The sequence below is a fragment of the Bos grunniens genome, chromosome 6, assembly GCF_055505025.1.
Source record: "Bos grunniens cultivar Pamir isolate PY7600 chromosome 6, Bosgru_T2T1.0, whole genome shotgun sequence".
NCBI lineage: Eukaryota > Metazoa > Chordata > Mammalia > Artiodactyla > Bovidae > Bos > Bos grunniens.
The window spans coordinates 27,249,168-27,267,811 of NC_141170.1; the positions used below are offsets into that span (position 1 = coordinate 27,249,168).

Genomic DNA, 18,644 nt, shown 5'->3' on the forward strand with positions numbered 1-18,644 from the left:
ACTCTCAAGAGTCTTCTCCAACACCACAGTTCAAAAGCATCGATTCTTCGGTGCTCAGCCTTCTTCACAGTCCAACTCTCACATTCATACATGACCACAGGAAAAACCATAGCCTTGACTAGACAGACCTTTGTTGGCAAAGTAATGTCTCTGCTTTTGAATATGCTATCTAGGTTGGTCATAACTTTCCTTCCAAGGAGTAAGCGTCTTTTAATTTTATGGCTGCAGTCACCATCTGCTGTGATTTTGGAGCCCCCCAAAATAAAGTCTGACATTGTTTCCACTGTTTCCCCATCTATTTCCCATGAAGTAATGGGACTAGATGCCATGATCTTCGTTTTCTGAATGTTGAGCTTTAAGCCAACTTTTTCACTCTCCACTTTTACCTTCATCAAGAGGCTTTTTAGTTCCTCTTCATTTTCTGCCATAAGGGTGGTGTCATCTGCATATCTGAGGTTATTGATGTTTCTGCCGGCAATCTTGATTCCAACTTATGCTTCTTCCAGTCCAGCGTTTCTCATGATGTACTCTGCATATAAGTTAAATAAGCAGGGTGACAATATACAGCCTTGACGTACTCCTTTTCCTATTTGGAACCAGTCTGTTCGGCGATCAATGCAAAGAAATAGAGGAAAACAACAGAATGGGAAAGACTAGGGATCTCTTCAAGAAAATCAGAGATACCAAAGGAACATTTCATGCAAAGATGAGCTCTATAAAGGACAGAAATGGTATGCACCTAACAGAAGCAGAAGATATTAAGAAGAGATGGCAAGAATACACAGAAGAACTGTACAAAAAAGATCTTCATGACCCAGATAATCACGATGGTGTGATCACTGACCTAGAGCCAGACATCCTGGAATGTGAAGTCAAGTGAGTCTTAGAAAGCATCACTACAAACAAAGCTAGTGGAGGTGATGGAATTCCAGTTGAGCTATTTCAAATGCTGAAAGATGATGCTGTGAAAGTGCTGCACTTAATATGCCAGCAAATTTGGAAAACTCAGCAGTGGCCACAGGACTGGAAAAGGTCAGTTTTCATTCCAATCCCAAAGAAAGGCAATGCCAAAGAATGCTCAAACTACTACACAATTGCGCTCGTCTCACACGTGAGTAAAGTAATGCTCAAAATTCTCCAAGCCAGGCTTCAGTAATATGTGAATCGTGAACTTCCTGATGTTCAAGGTGGTTTTAGAAAAGGCAGAGGAACCAGAGATCAAATTGCCAACATCCACTGGATCATGGAAAAAGCAAGAGAGTTCCAGAAAAGCATCTATTTCTGCTTTATTGACTATGCCAAAGCCTTTGACTGTGTGGATCACAATAAACTGTGGAAAATTCTGAAAGAGATGGGAATACCAGACCACCTGACCTGCCTCTTGAGAAATCTGTATGCAGGTCAGGAAGCAACAGTTAGAACTGGACATGGAACAACAGACTGGTTCCAAATAGGAAAAGGAGTTCATCAAGGCTGTATATTGTCACCCTGTTTATTTAACTTATATGCAGAGAACATCATGAGAAACACTGGACTGGAGGAAACACAAGCTGGAATCAAGATTGCCGGGAGAAATATCAATAACTTCAGATATGCAGATGACACCACCCTTATGGCAGAAAGTGAAGAGGAACTCAAAAGCCTCTTGATGAAAGTGAAAGTGGAGAGTGAAAAAGTTGGCTTAAAGCTCAACATTCAGAAAACGAAGATCATGGCATCCAGTCCCACCACTTCATGGAAATAGATGGGGAAACAGTGGAAACAGTGTCAGACTTTATTTTTCTGGGCTCCAAAATCACTGCAGATGGTGACTGCAGCCATGAAATTAAAAGATGCGTACTCCTTGGAAGGAAAGTTATGACCAACCTAGATAGCATATTCAAAAGCAGAGACATTACTTTGCCAACAAAGGTTTGTCTAGTCAAGGCTATGGTTTTTCCTGTGGTCATGTATGAATGTGAGAGTTGGACTGTGAAGAAGGCTGAGCACCGAAGAATCGATGCTTTTGAACTGTGGTGTTGGAGAAGACTCTTGAGAGTCCCTTGGACTGCAAGGAGATCCAACCAGTCCATTCTAAAGGAGATCAGTCCTGGGTGTTCTTTGGAAGGACTGATGCTGAAGCTGAAACTCCAGTACTTTGGCCACCTCATGCGAAGAGTTGACTCATTGGAAAAGACTCTGTTGCTGGGAGGGATTGGGGGCAGGAGGAGAAGGGGACGACAGAGGATGAGATGGCTGGATGGCATCACTGACTCGATGGACTGAGTCCGAGTGAACTCCGGGAGTTGGTGATGGACAGGGAGGCCTGGCGTGCTGCAATTCATGGGGTTGCAAAGAGTTGGACATGACTGAGCAACTGATCTGATCTGATCTGTTGTTCCATGTCCATTTCTAACTGTTGCTTCCTGACCTGCATACAGATTTCTCAAGAGGCAGGTCAGGTGGTCTGGTATTCCCATCTCTTTCAGAATTTTCCACAGTTTATTGTGATCCACACAGTCAAAGGCTTTGGCATAGTCAATAAAGCAGAAATAGATGTTTTTCTGGAACTCTCTTGCTTTTTCCATGATCCAGTGGATGTTGGCAGTTTGATCTCTGGTTCCTCTGCCTTTTCTAAAACCAGCTTGAACATCAGGAAGTTCACAGTTCACATATTACTGAAGCCTGGCTTGGAGAATTTTGAGCATTACTTTACTAGCGTGTGAGATGAATGCAATTGTGTAGTAGTTTGAGCATTCTTTGGCATTGCCTTTCTTTGGGATTGGAATGAAAACTGACCTTTTCCAGTCCTGTGGCCACTGCTGAGTTTTCCAAATTTGCTGGCATATTGAGTGCAGCACTTTCACAGCATCATCTTTCAGGATTTGAAATAGCTCAACTGGAATTCCATCACCTCCACTAGCTTTGTTTGTAGTGATGCTTTCTAAGGCCCACTTGACTTCACATTCCAGGATGTCTGGCTCTAGGTCAGTGATCACATCATCGTGAGTATCTGGGTCCTGAAGATCTTTTTTGTATAGTTCTTCTGTATATTCTTGCCACCTCTTCTTAATATCTTCTGCTTCTGTTAGGTCCATACCATTTCTGTCCTTTATATATATATATATATATATATATAAATATATATAGATGTATTTATTCATTCATTCATCCTCTGCCTGGCTTTTGTCTATCTGACATATGATCCTAATAATGCTTTTACCTGTCCTTCTGCCCAGCTCCCCTCTAAAGAAAAGACCAGACATTGGAAATTTTTCTGCACTTTTGCATTCAGTAAGTCATGTGTAGAGAGAATACAAAGGATCATATTATCTTTGGGTCAGCAAGCATTTTATATAATATGACTATTACCTCATTCTCATCTTTACATTGAGTGGCACAGGGACTTCCAAGGTAATTTAATCTTGCTTCAGTTAGGACTTTTGCTATTTGGACAGAATTTCAAAGCAACATTATCAAAGTCTTCTCATATTTGTAGAAATGTCAACTTTCTGTTGGGTGAAGGAGTTTGGAAAATGGAAATGAGGGGAAATATCTTGAGGATTAAGTGTTTAGGTTAGAAATTCCATAAACAACACAGTGGTTTCTTACAGCAGAATTTTCATATGTGTATTTTATATCCAGTCAGTCAGTCAGTTCAGTCACTCAGTCGTGTCCTACTCTTTGTCACCCCATGGACTGCAGCAGGCCAACTTTCCTATCCATTGCCAACTCCCAGAGCTTACTCAAATTCATGTCCATTGAGTCAGTGATACCATCCAACCATTTCATCCTCTGTCATCCCCTTCTCCTCCCACCTTCAATCTTTCCCAAGATCAGGGTCTTTTCTAGTGAATCAGTTCTTCTCATCAGGTGGCCAAAGTACTGGAGTTTCAGCTTCAGTATCAGTCCTTCCAGTGAATATTCAGGACTGATTTCCTTTAGGATAGGTTGATTGGGTCTACTTGCAGTCCAAGGGACTCTCAAGAGTCTTCTCCAACACTACAGTTCAAAAGTGTCGATTCTTCGGTGCTCAGCTTTCTTTATAGTTTGACTCTCACATCCATACATGACTACTGGAAAAACCATGGCTTTGACTAGACGGACCTTTGTTGGCAAAGTAATGTCTCTGCTTTTTAATGTGCTGTCTAGGTTGGTCATAGCTTTTCTTCCAAGGAGTAAGTGCCTTTTAATTTCATGACTGCAGTCACCATTTGCAGGGATTTTGGAGCCCCCCAAAATAAAGTCTCTCATCTCTCACTGTTTCCATGGTTTCCGCATCTATTTGCCATGATATGATGGGACCAGATACCATGATCTTAGTTTTCTGAATGTTGAATTTTAAGGCAACATTTTCACTCTCCTCTTTCAAGAGGCTCTTTAGTTCTTCGGTTTCTGCCGTAAAGGTGGTGTCTTCTGCGTATCTGAGGTTACTGATATTTCTCCCAGCAATCTTGATTCCAGCTTGTGCTTCATCCTGCCTGGTATTTTGCATGATGTACTCTGTATAGAAGTTAAATAAGCAGGGTGACAATAAACAGCCTTGACGTACTCCTTTCCTGATTTGCAACCAGTCTGTTGTTCCATGTCCAGTTCTAACTGTTGCTTCTCGACCTGCATACAGATTTCTCAGGAGGCAGGTCAGGTGGTCTGGTATTCCCATCTCTTTCAAAATTTTCCATAGTTTGTTGTGATCCACACAGTCAAAGGCTTAGGCTTAGTTAATACTGCAGAAGTAGATGTTTTTCTGGAACTCTCTTGCTTTTTCAATGATCCAGTGGATGTTGGCAATTTGATCTCTGGTTCCTCTGCCTTTTCTAAATCCAGCTTGAACATCTGGAAGTTCACGTACTGTTGAAGTCTGGCTTGGAGAATTTTGAGCATTACTTTGCTAGGGTGTGAGATGAGTGCAATTGTGGGTAGTTTGAGCATTCTTTGGCATTGCCTTTCTTTGGGGTTGGAATGAAAACTGACCCCTTCCAGTCCTGTGGCCACTGCTGAGTTTTCCAAATTTGCTGGCATATTCACAGCATCATCTTTTAGGATTTGAAATAGCTCAACTGGAATTCCATCACCTCCACTAGCTTTGTTCATAATGATGCTTCCCAAGGCCCACTTGACTTTGCATTCCAGGATGTCTGGCTCTAGGTGATTGATCACACCATCGTGGTTATCTGGGTAATTTATATTAGGTTAGGTATTAAAATTGAGAGTAAAGACAAAAGTGATTAAATCAGGCCAAAATCACTTGGGTAAAAATCACATTCTTAAAGAGTGGAACTTATTTATTTAGATTAGATTCTGACCATACAACTATTAGTATTTGCAGTTTGGGTCAGCAATTTTGTGCTTTGTTGTTGGAAATAAAGTATTTTTTATACAATTAAAAGAAATTATACAGTGTTCTTTACCTGTCCTTTTCCTAAGCTCCACCCTCATGTCTTCAAGTTTCTACACAGTGGCATGGGAACTTTTCTGAATGAGTATGTTGAGATATGAATGTCAATTTCCTTTGAGTTGACTTTGTGTTAAAACCACCACAATGACTGCCAGGCACCACCACAATAAGAGCACTGTCTTTGGGTGCTTTTGCATGCTGAGAGAGTCCCCACTTTACATACTGAGTTCCTCTCATCTCTACTCTACACCACCTGTCCTATAATGCATAATGACAGAGATGTGTGCCATTCTCACTGCCAGGGAATCTAATTCCAAGACATCAGGAGCTGTTTTATAAAAATCCTGTGTTTGCTGGAGTAAGGTTGCCTGAAATCAAAGAAACTGTACCTCTGGAAAGACGCTATCCCAAACTCTCTGAAGTTGTGATTGATTTAGCAAAGGTAATCAATACTTTTTTTTTTTTTTTTTGCTCTTTCTGACAGGGAATTTACATTATGTGGATTTGATTTTCTCTTTTTTTTTCCTGGTCTACTTGATCTTTTCGGTCAACAGTTTCCTCTGACAACTTAAATTTTTGTACATTAAGAAAGGTGGAAGGGGGCGGCAGAGGATGAGATGGTTAGACAGCATCACTGACTCAATGGACAGGAATTTGAGCTAACATGGGGAGACAGTGGAGGACAGGGGAGCCTGGTGTGCTGCAGTCCACAGGGTCACAAAGAGTTGGATACAACTTAGCCGCTGAACAGCAACAACAACATTAAGAAAGAGTTTGATTTGGTGGGAACAGAGATGGAGGAATGTCAGAGATAAAGTCCTGAAAATTTTGCTTGTTTTTTAAAAAAAATCATTTTGTATTATCTAGCATGTTTTAAGTGTGAAAACAGTCCCATAATGATGTGTTTTTAATGTTTAACATTTAAAATGCAGGCCTTGTATAAGTGGAAAAAAGAAAATAGGATAAGAAAATGAAAAGACGAGTAGAGAAGTATTAAAGTCTAGGGCTTCAATTTAAAGTATTAAAGTCTACAGATCATGATCCTATAGTATATTGTGAAAAAGAGGTTTTGTTCAACCACTAGATTCACTGAAGCTAATTTTTAGATGATCATCCCCTTTGCCTTGTATTTAATTGAGGAAGATATTAGGGACATTCTCACTGGATCAAGGTGTTTCTAAAAGTGGACCTTTTGGAATTATTAGCTCAAAAAACCCTCATTAGTTAGGACTGTCCTGCTGCTGCTGCTGCTGCTAAGTCGCTTCAGTTGTGTCGGACTCTGTGCAACCCCATGGGCGGCAGCCCATCAGGCTCCCCCGTCCCTGGGATTCTCCAGGCAAGAACACTGGAGTGGGTTGCCATTTCCTTTAATGCATGAAAGTGGAAAGTGACAGTGAAGTCGCTCAAGTCATGTCCAACTCTTAGCGGTTACCCCATGGACTGCAGCCTACCAGGCTCCTCTGCCCATGGGATTTTCCAGGCAAGAGTACTGGAGTGGGGTGCCATTGCCTTCTCCGAGGACTGTCCTAAAGTGTTGTGTTTTTGGGGGGTGGCCCACACCATGTGGCATGTGAGATATTGGATCTTGGTTCCCTGACCAGGAATCAAACCCAAACTCGTGCCCTCTGCTGTGAAAGCACTAAGTCTTAACCCATTGGACGACCAGGGAGGTCCCTGTCCTAAAGTGTCGATAAAATAAATATCTCTAAAAGACCAGGGTCACATAACATTTAGCTAAGATATTTTTTGCTTTTTTACTTCTTTAAATAACTCATTTAAAAAAAGCTTAGTAAGCTTATGAATAGTTACAACAAGTTCTTAGAAAAATACATTGTTATTTTTCTACCTAATGTAACAGATCCAAATATTCTTTATTTAGACTAGCTTTATGATCTGTCTATAAAGAAATTTAAAAGGAATAAAGGTAAAATGATTGTCCAGCTTATGTCCCTTATGGTAGAATCATATGACTTTTTGAACATTTTATTATAGGAAATCTTAAACATAGAAAAGGAAGTAGAAAAAATAGTGGTGTCATGAACCCCCATAAGCTGGTCATTAGCTACAATGGTTAAAAATCTTTGGGATGTATTTCATCTATCCTATCCACACACTTAGGAATTTTTTTTTCTCATCAGTTTTTTACTGTGTGGCCTGTGGGATCTTATTTCCTTGACTAGGAGTTGAACCTGTGCCCCATTAGTGGAACCACAGAGCCTTAAGCACTGGTCCACTAGGGAATTCCCTCAGCAACATTTTTTTGGAGTATGTTGAAGCAAATTGCAGATATTATGATATTTCACTTACAAATACCTTAATTATTTGTATAATTTTCTTGTTATTGTAAAGCTACTTATTGAGTCCCTTCTATTTTAACTAGCTGTGAGTGGCTTCACAGGGACAGAACAAGATATAATAAAATCTATATGAAAATGAAAGAATAAGATAAAATGAAATCATCTATGTCAAGTATCTAGCACAATAATAAGCACAGAGTAGTTCCCTTCCCTTCCATTCTGCAAGTACTGTAAATTTTAAAAATTCTCAAAAATTTCTTAATGTAAAATGTCTAATCAGTGCTCAAAGTTTCATTAATTTTCTCATAATTCCTTTTTATAGTTTGAATTAGGATCCACATGAAGTCTAGAGATCACAATCAGTTGATATGTCTCTTAAGACACTTAATTTACAAGCTCCTCTTCACCTCTTTGTTTTTTGTTTAAACCTTGCCATTTATCTGTTAAAGAAAACAGGTTGTTTTTCCCATAGAATTTTTCACATAGTATAGTTTAATATGTTCCTCCATGTCCCATATTTTGTATAAACTCATAGTAGAGCTAGAGCTTGATCGGAATTAGGTTGAGTTTTTGGCAAGGATACTTCATAAGAGCTTTTTGTATATTCAGAGACACTGAATGTCCGGTGGTCTTTCTTTCTGTGATACTAGCAGTCATTGGTGGTCACTGTCTAGATTTGTGCTTTATTCCTTATCACTTATTATAGATGTTTAAAATTCATTGACTCTGAAGAAGAATTTTCTATGTTTAGACATGTAAGTGTAGGCAGTTTTTCTTTGATATGAACTATATATATTCCTTGGTTTCCCAGAAATGCTTACATATTGACCCAGACAAAAGGCCCTTCTGTGCTGAGCTCCTGCACCATGATTTCTTCCATATGGATGGATTTGCTGAGAGGTACGGTACCATGTGGTTGTATGTCACATCAACCTAGAGTTAAAGTAAGGCCCCCATAGCAGTACATAACAGTAACAAACAGTGTTTCTTTACCCACCTGTTCTAATAGGATCTCAAATATTTACCACCCTACCTCCATTCGCCCTTAGCAACAACACATTCCTAGGAGTGGTCCCCTGCATTCGCTAACTTAGGGCTCTTGGTTTTCACGAAACAGTCCCTTCATGCCATTCTTTCTCTCCCTGTGATGACCTCTGTCACTCAGGTCACTGATTTCTGGTCTTGCTACCAGCTGTGAGATGCTATCATCTTGGGTCCTGATGTATTTGCAAAGGTGTCATCTCCTGTTGCTGCTGAACTTACACCATACCCAGTCCTATGACACTGCTGACTCTGTGGATGTACATGGAGACGTTGATGTGCCAAACCTGTGTGTGCCAGAGTAGCTGGCATAGTCTCCTGTGCTGCTCCAGCTGCTGGCATCAGTACAGCTGACGAAACAAAAATTAGTGAGATAAGTGGCAATGACATTGCTTTATGTTTTTGCCAATCTATTTATTATTAACTTAGTAAAAGAAAACTGGATCCTCGTATTTGCTTCCACATTCGATTTCTTATGATACGTTGTTTTGGTTGAAGTATATAGAGAAACTGTGGCCTCACATAAATATGTAGTTGGAAAATGGAAGAGAATTTTGATAGTTGTTTTAGATCACCGTGGGTATTTTTCTTTGATTCCATACCAAAAAACTCTGATACTGTACCAAAACTGGACAGTGGTGTTTCTTAAAGGTTGCTTGTGTTGTGGAATCTGAAACCATATCAATGAACTTTTTTTCCCATTACAGGAAAATCCACTTGTCTGTCTTACACTTTGAGTAGATCTTTTACTCATGCATGCTTTTGTAGAATCATTCATTCAGTTCAGTTCAGTTCAGTCGCTCAGTCGTGTCCGACTCTTTGCGACCCCATGAAATGCAGCACGCCAGGCCTCCCTGTCCATCACCAACTCCCGGAGTTCATCCAAACTCATGTCCATCGAGTCGGTGATGCCATCCAGCCATCTCATCCTCTGTCGTCCCCTTCTCCTCCTGCCCCCAATCCCTCCCAGCATCAGAGTCTTTTCCAATGAGTCAACTCTTTGCATGAGGTGGTCAAAGTACTGGAGTTTCAGCCTTAGCATCATTCCTTCCAAAGAAATCCCAGGGCTGATCTCCTTCAGAATGGACTGGTTGGATCTCCTTGCAGTCCAAGGGACTCTCAAGAGTCTTCTCCAACACCACAATTCAAAAGCATCAATTTAGTCATTTGGAAAATACTCTTTTGCTAACTTATATAGAACTTTAGTAATGTTGACATTTCATTGGACTATATAAAAAAGTCACATTCTCATCAGAAAAACCTTTAGTATTAGGAACTGCTAAGTTGACAGTAGTGGATACAAGTTGAATGAAATTCTAATTTTTTATAAAAATGTGAATTTTATCATTAACACAAATATATTGGATTTTTCCTTGAAGTAACACACTCCTTTGTTCATTTTTTAAAAGAAAATATCTGCTGAATACCCCCAAGTCTGAGTAGTAATAATGTTTCTGTCAGTTTTTCAAGTAATAATGTTCCATGAAGAAAGTGGCTAGTTTAGCTTGTAACTCAACCAGCTACACAAGTGCTTTTCTTAAGACAACCATTGCACTTTAATTTGCAGCGGAGGTACCTTTTCAGGGGTATAGATTTAATAATGTGTGTGTGTGTGTGTGTGTGTGTATGTGTGTGTATATATATATATATATATATTTACTGTTCCATCAGGGACATTCTTAAACAAAACTGCCCCCTCTCCAACTTAAACTTAAGAATTTGTGACTAAAAGAATATAATAAAGTCTGTGTAAGGTTTGTAAAATTTTGTACCTCTGTAAGGTTTGGTGCCTCTGCTTCAATCTTAGTAAGGTGCCTGCAGTTTACCCCCCATTGCTTTTTGTTTCATCAAATGTCAGATGGTGAAAAAGAAGTCACCTTCATAATAAGATAAGAGCTTTGATCTTATGAACCTCCTGAAAGATTTTCAGAGATCCCCAGTGGTCTGCAGAAACCTCATTTCTCATTTTGAATAACACAGTCTAGTTTAATACTCAATTCTTAAAAGATAAGTATCTTGAACACCAATTTTTACTAAATTTATCTGTTTCATACAGTCTTATTGACAAATGTATTTTTATGTAGGTTTCCTCAGGAACTGCAGTTAAAAGTACAGAAAGATGCCAGAAACATTTCTTTATCTAAAAAATCTCAAATCAGAAAGAAGGAAAAGGAAAAGGATGAGTCCTTGGGTGAAGAGAGAAAAACACTTGTGGTACAGGTAAATTTCCATGTTTTAATGCATATTAAATTTTAAGTTTAATATATCCTTAAATTTGAGGGGGGTATGGGATATTGAAGATCTTAAAAGTTTCCTGAGTGGTTAACAAGTTCACTTTTAGCTTAGTTATAAAAATGTATTTTCTGTAGACATTACCTGTTTTAAAAAAAATCTTAGGGTATCATGTACTGAGTGCCTACTGTACACAAATCTGTATAATAGGGCTTGTCAGGAAATCATACTCATTCAAGAACATTTAGACATGCTTGTGTACACTCATATGCAAATATATACACCGTTTTTCCCCCTTAGATAATAGGAGAGAAAAATATAATTTTTAGAATTGTATATAAAGTAGAGCATTTAAAAATTGAGATTTTGGTACTCAGTTTATTTGAAATTTGCTTTTCTTGGTAAATTATCCAGAATCTGTTCTCAGTAAGATAATTCAAATCTACCACCAACTCACATTTTCTCAAATGAACCCAAAGAAGAAAGAGGACTCAATTTTGTGTTCCCTGACTCTAAATACATGAGAACAAAAGTCAGCATGCTTGAGTCCTCTTTCATTGCTTTCCACTGAACTGTAATTTGATACGTGTATACCTGCTTATGTGTATATATAATTTTTTTTAAAGTAATTTATTTTTGACTGCGCTAGTCTTCTTTGCTGCGTGTGGGCTGTCTCTAGTTGCAGTGTGTGGGCTTCTCACTGCATTGGCTTCTCTTACTGTGGAGCATGGACTCTAGGGCATGAGCTCAGCAGTTGCAGTGCTCGGGCTTCAGCAGTTGTGGCTCACAGCCTTAATTACCCCTTGGCAAGTAGAATCTTCCTGAATCAGGGACTGGACCTGTGTCTCCTGCATTGGCAGGCAGATTCTTAACCACTGGACCACAAGGGAAGTTCTGTGTATACATCATTAAATCTGATATATATATGTCAGAGCTCGTGTGAGTTGCATTTTCATTTGAAATAGGTGTCTGAGAATCCCAGGTTTAGTTTTAGTTCCATAGGTAGAATAAGAAAAAACTGGAGCACAAGAAGGTGTTGTCTCTGGAATTCTGCTTTTGTTGACAAGTACTTCATAGGAAAAGGTGATTTTTCCTTCTCCTCAGATCATTAATGTTGTTAATATTTTATAACAGGATACCAATGCTGATCCCCAAACTAAGGATTCTAAAGTATTTAAAATAAAAGGATCAAAAACAGATGGAGAAAAAGTGGAAAAAGCGAGTCGAGCTTCAAATGCCAGCTGTCTCAATGACAATGGGATGAGCCCCGTCAAAATAGTGCCTTCAACAAGCCTCCGAGATTGCAGCAATGGCAGCGTGGACCAAACAAGAAATCCAGGCATGGCAATTCCCCCACTCACACACAATCTTTCTGCAACAGCTCCCACTATTACTTCTGGAATGGGAACTATCTCAGGAATTCAGAGTTACAGGTATGAATTAGGAAAATAAGAACAAAATGTTCTTACATATTTACAAGCTGCAAATATTTATCAGTCCAACGACCTGCATTATTACTTTCAGACTTCTGGATACTCTTCATTCTTTTTTTTAAATTATTTGTTTATTTGGCTGTGTCAGGTCTTACTTGCAAAACACAGGATCTTTTGTTGCAGCGCACAGACTCTCTAGTTGTGTCACACCAGCCTTAGAGGGCACAGCTCAGGAGTTGAGGTGCACAGGCTTAGTTGCTCTGTAGTATGTGGGATCTTAGTTCCCTGACTAGGAATTGAACCTACGTCCCCTGAAATGCAAGGCACATTCTTAACCACTAGACCACCAGGGAAGTCCCTGCTATTGCTTCTTGTCAGGTTGCTGTTTCAAAAGACTTCTTGGCCAGTGTGATGAAAATTATTAGCATTTGATCAAAAAATTTACCGAGTCCTAAGAAAATAGAGTTGTATTATTTAAGGTGAAGAGACTCTATAGCTATTTAGTTTAATAACACAAAAAGAGGTTGTCATAATAAAAGAAATAATTGGTTTTGCATGTCTGCTGTTGCATGGTGTGGCTGTGGGCATTTAGTAGTCAGTTCAGTCCCTCAGTCATGTCTGACTCTTTGCGACCCCATGGACTACAGCATGCCAGGCCTCCCTGTCCATCACCAACTCCCAGAATTTACTCAAACTCATGTCCATTGAGTCAGTGATGCCATCCAACCATCTCATCCTCTGTCGTCCTCTTCTCACCTTGAATCTTTCCTAGCATCAGGGTCTTTTCAAATGAGTCAGCTCTTTGCATCAGGTGGCCAAAGTATTGGAGTGTCAGCTTCAACATCAGTCCTTCCAGTGAACACTCAGGACTGATCTCCTTTAGGATGGACTGGTTGGATCTCCTTGCAGTCCAAGGGACTCTCAAGTCTTCTCCAACACCACAGTTCAAAATTATCAATTCTTCAGTGCTCAGCTTTCTTTATAGTCCAACTCTCACATCCAAACATGACTACTGGAAAAACCATTTGTTGGCAAAGTAACGTCTCTGCTTTTTAATATGCTGTCTAGGTTGGTCATAATTTTCCTTCCAAGGAGTAAGCGTTTTTCATTTTCATGGCTGCAGTCATCATCTGCAGGGATTTGGGAGCCCCCCAAAATAAAGTCAGCCACTATTTCCACTGTTTCCCCATCTATTTGCCATGAAGTGATGGGAACACATGCCATGATCTTAGTTTTTTGAATGTTGAGCTTTAAGCCAACTTTTTCACTCTCCTCTTTCACTTTTGTCAAGAGGCTCTTTAGTTCTTCTTCACTTTCTGCCATCAGGGTGGTGTCATCTGCATATCTGAGGTTATTGATATTTCTCCCAGCAATCTTGATTTCAGCTTTTGCTTCATCCAGCCCAGCGTTTCTCATGATGTACTCTGCATATAAGTTAAATAAGCAGGGTGACAGTATACAGCCTTGACGTACTCCTTTTCCTATTTGGAACCAGCCTGTCATTCCATGTCCAGTTCTAACTGTTGCTTCCTGACCTGCATACAGATTTCTCAAGACGCTGGTCAGGTGGTCTGGTATTCCCATCTCTTTCAGAATTTTCCACAGTTTAATGTGATCCATACAGTCAAAGGCTTTGACATAGTCAATAAAGCAGAAGTAGATGTTTTTTCTGGAACTCTCTTGCTTTTTCGATGATCCAGCGGATATTGGCCATTTGATCTCTGGTTCCTCTGTCCTTCTAAATCCAGCTTGAACATCTAGAAGTTCACAGTTCACGTATTGTTGAAGCCTGGCTTGGAGTATTACTTTACTAGTGTGTGAGATGAGTGCAATTATGCAGTAGTTTGAGCATTCTTTGGCATTGCCTTTCTCAGGGATTGGAATGAAAAGAATAGGCAGTAAATTCTGATTAAACTGCATGTCACTGGGTGGTAAGTTTTTGTTCAGTCACTAAGTCATGTTCAACTCTCTGCGACCCCAGGACTGCAGCACACCAGGCTTCCCTGTCCTTTACTATCTCCTGGAGCTTGCTCAAATTCATGTCTGTTCATGTCACTTGGTGTTGGGTCATTTAATTTTGTGCTTGAAAAAAATAATTACTACTGCTTCTAATGTAAATTTTTTTGTTGTTTTTGTTACAGAGTGGATGAGAAAACCAAGAAGTATTGTATTCCATTTGTTAAACCAAATAAACATTCTCCACCAGGAGCTTATAATATTAATGTGACCACATTGGTAAGTGAACTGTTCTCAGTGGTAGAAGAGCAAGCATTAGTCATTTCTATATTTTATTAATATTAAACATGATAGTGAAAAACTGAGAGTTTTGTTGGGAGATACATCATAATGTAGAAACTTAACTATATATATATCATCCCAGACCATCAAAGTCAAGTTTAAGTTTTATAAATCTAGAAATTTAAATGTAAGATGTTATTATTATACAGAATGGATAAGCAACAGTGTCCTACTGTATAGCACAGAAACTGTATTTAATATCCTAAGATAAACCATAATGGAAAGGAATATAAAAAAGAATGTATATATAACTGAATCATTTTCCTATACAGCAGAAATTAACACAACATTGTAAATCAACTATACTTTAGTCAAAAAGATGTTATTGTTAAAATGACCTGCTTTAATTTTTTTCAGTAATCATAAATTTTCTTAACCTAATGTTTGGTGATCAGTACTTTTATAGAGTAGATTTGAAAAGGTAAATTATCTTATCTCACCCAGATCAGATTTCTGGTAGAAATATTCTATTTATTCACTTAACATATTTATTATCCATTAAACAGAAAACACTGGAGAAGAATAAGTTAATCTTTTTTTTCAAGGAGCTTGTGGTCTAGTAGAGAATAAACAAATTAAAACATAGTGTCAGATTGCAGTAGTAGAATCATGTCAAGGTTCAGAGGTCTTCTGAAGGTTGAGAGGAGTATTATCAGGCCAGAAGTCTTCTTTTAAAAGTTAAGTTGAAAAAAAAAAAAAAAAAGTTAAGTTGAATCATCATTGCTCTTCCACTCAAAACCCTCCATTGGCTTCTTATCTCTGAGAAAAAACAAAGTGCTTTCAGGGCCTTTTGGTCCCTGAGTGATTTACCCTCGCCATCCCTCCATCCCACTCTTGGCTACTCTCATTTTTGATCACTGCAGTCCATCCAGCTTGATGGCTCGGTGGTTAAGAATCTACCTGCCAATGCAGGAGACACAGGTTCAGTCCCTGGGTTGGTAATATCCCTGGGAGTAAGAAATGGTAACCCAGGGGGCTCATGGGCTTGCAAAAAAGTCAGCCATGACTTAGCAACTAAACAAGTCCAATCACATTGATTTCCTCGCTATTCCTAGAACGTGGCTAGACGTGCTCCCACAGTTGGGTTTTTGCACTTGCTGTTTCCTCCCTTTTAGAGTATCCTTACCCCAGATAATCCAAAGACTTTGCTTTCTCTCCTTCTTCACTTTCATGAAATCTTACTGTGAAGTCTTCTCAAATGTTTTAACTCATTTTGTCTCCTATTACTTTCTCCCCTCCCCTTGTTTAATTCCCCACCCCTAATTGCCTTACCTGACATCCTCTGTATTCTCTTATTTATGTAATGTCTTTCCCTGCTACCCCTTTCCCTGAATGGAAACTTCCCAGGAGGAATTTGTGCTTTCTTTGTTTTCATCACTGTTCTGCCCCACACCTTGAATAGTGTCACATGCATTTAAACTGCTTAAGAAATGTGGTGAATGGATTCTTCTGCCAGGAACAGGGAGGTATGGATGTATATTTCCAAAGGAGTATTTTTCTCATGATTTTCCCTTCTCTACCTCTCTCATCATCCTCAGAGCTGAAAAGTATACCCTTCTTTTCCTATCTCTCATGATTGAGACATTGCATTTATTTTTCTTTTAACTATTCTTAGCCTATAATTTCTGTATCCATAGTACTTTCCTTTTTTTTTTTTTTGCTATACTCTGCTCATTTATTTATGGATTTTTTTTGTGTGTTTTACATTCCTGATCTCCTTTGGAAGACTATTTTAATCAGCAAGGCTTCTCAAAGTAGCTGGCTCAACACCGTTTTGCTGCCATTGAGATCAGGCTTCTTTCAGGCATTACATAATCAATGCTGGCTGATAATTTTAGATCTCATTTCTGTTTATCTTCCTTTGGAACAGGGACTCAAGAAAGGAGGTAAAGATTAGTGGGGAGAAGACCCATGGGGTCTTTTCTTAATGAAAATTAACAGAGGCAGAACTAAGCATACACTTTCTTCAACTTCTAGGTTGAATATCAATACCCTTCTCCCATGCTTTGTACCCTGATTCTGAGATGTAGATAAGTATATTATTATAAACATCTCTTATGTATTTTAACTTGTCACTTTTTGAATATACAAATCTAGTAGTTTATACTCATTATTTTATTGTTTTTTACTTGTGGATAGTTTTTTTTTAAACTAATTATTTTATTTTATAGTTGATTTGAAACTTGAGGCTTAGCACTAATTCTATTAAAAGAGTAAATAGAAACATCCAAAATAAAGAAACTCAAAAGTTCACTACAGGACTTCTGAAGACTTTCTGGGAGGCAGAGTAGTTCACAGAATATTAAACTCAAGACATCTGGACCCTCAGGGGCTTAACACTGTCATTATAGTCTTTGTGTGTATATTTCACTGTTTATACATGTATGTGTATATACATGGACATACATATGATTTCATCATCTATATGTAGTTTTTTCCTTTTAGCAAATCATATAATATCTCTGTGTATCATCTGTTTTGAAAATGTGGAAAAGATTGTAGAGTTTCTGTGTTTCTTAAAGGAAACAGATTGGGAAATGTCAAACTCACAAAGGTGCAGAATTGAAGTGCTACTGCTGTTCTTTATTATTTTTCCAGACTTTATAAAATATGAAGTAATAGTACTAAGAAAGATTAGGAAAATAATTTGAATAATAATTTTATCCTTTATACCTTAATAAAATGCATTTCTAGGAAGATAGTATCATTTGCTAATGCTGAGGAAGGAGACAAGGACAAATGTAAAAAAATGAGTAACAAGATTACCATTGGGAAAGTGAAAAGTGTGCTAGGCGATGTGATCTGTAACAAGATGAACTATTCACAATTCAGGTGTCAGTAACAACTATTTGCATAAAAGTCCAGCAAGTGTCATAAGGCCTGACCTTGCTGGCCTGAAAGGACACTGATGCCCATCTTTTAACCTTGTGACGCTTGCCAGTTGGTGGAGGGAGAAGGAGAAACTCAGCAACCAAGCACCCCACTTGTTAGCAATTTTAGTAAATTTAATAGGAAGAGATTTGAAATAACTGGGTGAAGTTGTTTCATTTGTTATTAGTGTTCCTCAAACTTTATATTATTCCAGCTTTTGTATATTATTCCAGCTTTTGAATTCCATAAATTTTAAGATATGAATATAATAGTTATGAAAAGGGGACAAGCTTACCTGGAAGCTAATTCATTTGTGTTAACCATTCTGATGATATTAGGTTGCTAGTGAAAAGAGCCTACTTCAGGCAAATAAGAAAAGAAGGGAATACTCAAAGACAGATGTCCGTTTGCCTGAACTAAATTATAATCATCTCCCTGAACTAAAAGCCCTGGAAGGCATCGGTATGTTTATAATGCTTTTCCTATTTTAGCCCTTTTGTATACGTTATTTAAAATGTATGCTAAGTAAACTAACAATATTAAAAATGTTTAGTAACTTTACATCTTTAAGTATGTGAAAATGTAGACTTATGTACAATAACTACAGACTGAAGGACAGATATAGAATGTGAAAAACAAACAAAAATGTCTCATTTTCTCACTGTTTATGGTTATTTTTGTCTAGCTCGGAATTCCAGGCTAATAAAGAAAGAGAACAAAAATCTTTCAGAATCTCGAATTCCGTCTCTGGCCACAATTGACTTGCACACCCCCAGTATCACATTACAGCAGGTAAAGAAATACTGTCTGTAGGTTTCATGGAACTTGGGTTTCTCTCATACTTTCTTTTGGGCTTCCTGGGTGGCTCAGCGGTAAAGAATCTGCCTACAATGCAGAAACTGCAGGAGACGTGGGTTCGATCCCTGGGTGGGGAAGATCCCCTGGAGGAGGGAATGGCAACCCACTCAATATTCTTGCCTGGGGAATCCCGTGGACAGAGGAACCTGGTGGGCAACAGCCCTTAGGGTTGCAAAGAGTCAGACACAACTGAAGTGACTTAGGACGCACACATACTTCCTTTTAAAGTGTCATATG

General features: G+C 38.7%; 1 protein-coding gene across 7 annotated transcripts in view; it reads left to right on the forward strand.

Moving 5' to 3' along the window:
* Window positions 1-18,644, forward strand: part of CDKL2 (cyclin dependent kinase like 2) — a 46,035-nt gene that overhangs the window by 18,372 nt on the left and 9,019 nt on the right. For all 7 annotated transcript variants that reach the window (XR_015165297.1, XR_015165298.1, XM_086405359.1 and 4 more), the window contains exons 6-12: window positions 5,680-5,819; window positions 8,486-8,574; window positions 10,800-10,935; window positions 12,082-12,380; window positions 14,522-14,615; window positions 17,888-18,011; window positions 18,235-18,341. Coding sequence is in view for 5 of the 7 variants with exons in the window: in XM_086405359.1 (XP_086261485.1) it covers window positions 5,680-5,819; window positions 8,486-8,574; window positions 10,800-10,935; window positions 12,082-12,380; window positions 14,522-14,615; window positions 17,888-18,011; window positions 18,235-18,341 (989 nt within the window). In the remaining 2 variants the exon portion in view is untranslated. The remainder of the gene's footprint in view (window positions 1-5,679; window positions 5,820-8,485; window positions 8,575-10,799; window positions 10,936-12,081; window positions 12,381-14,521; window positions 14,616-17,887; window positions 18,012-18,234; window positions 18,342-18,644) is intronic.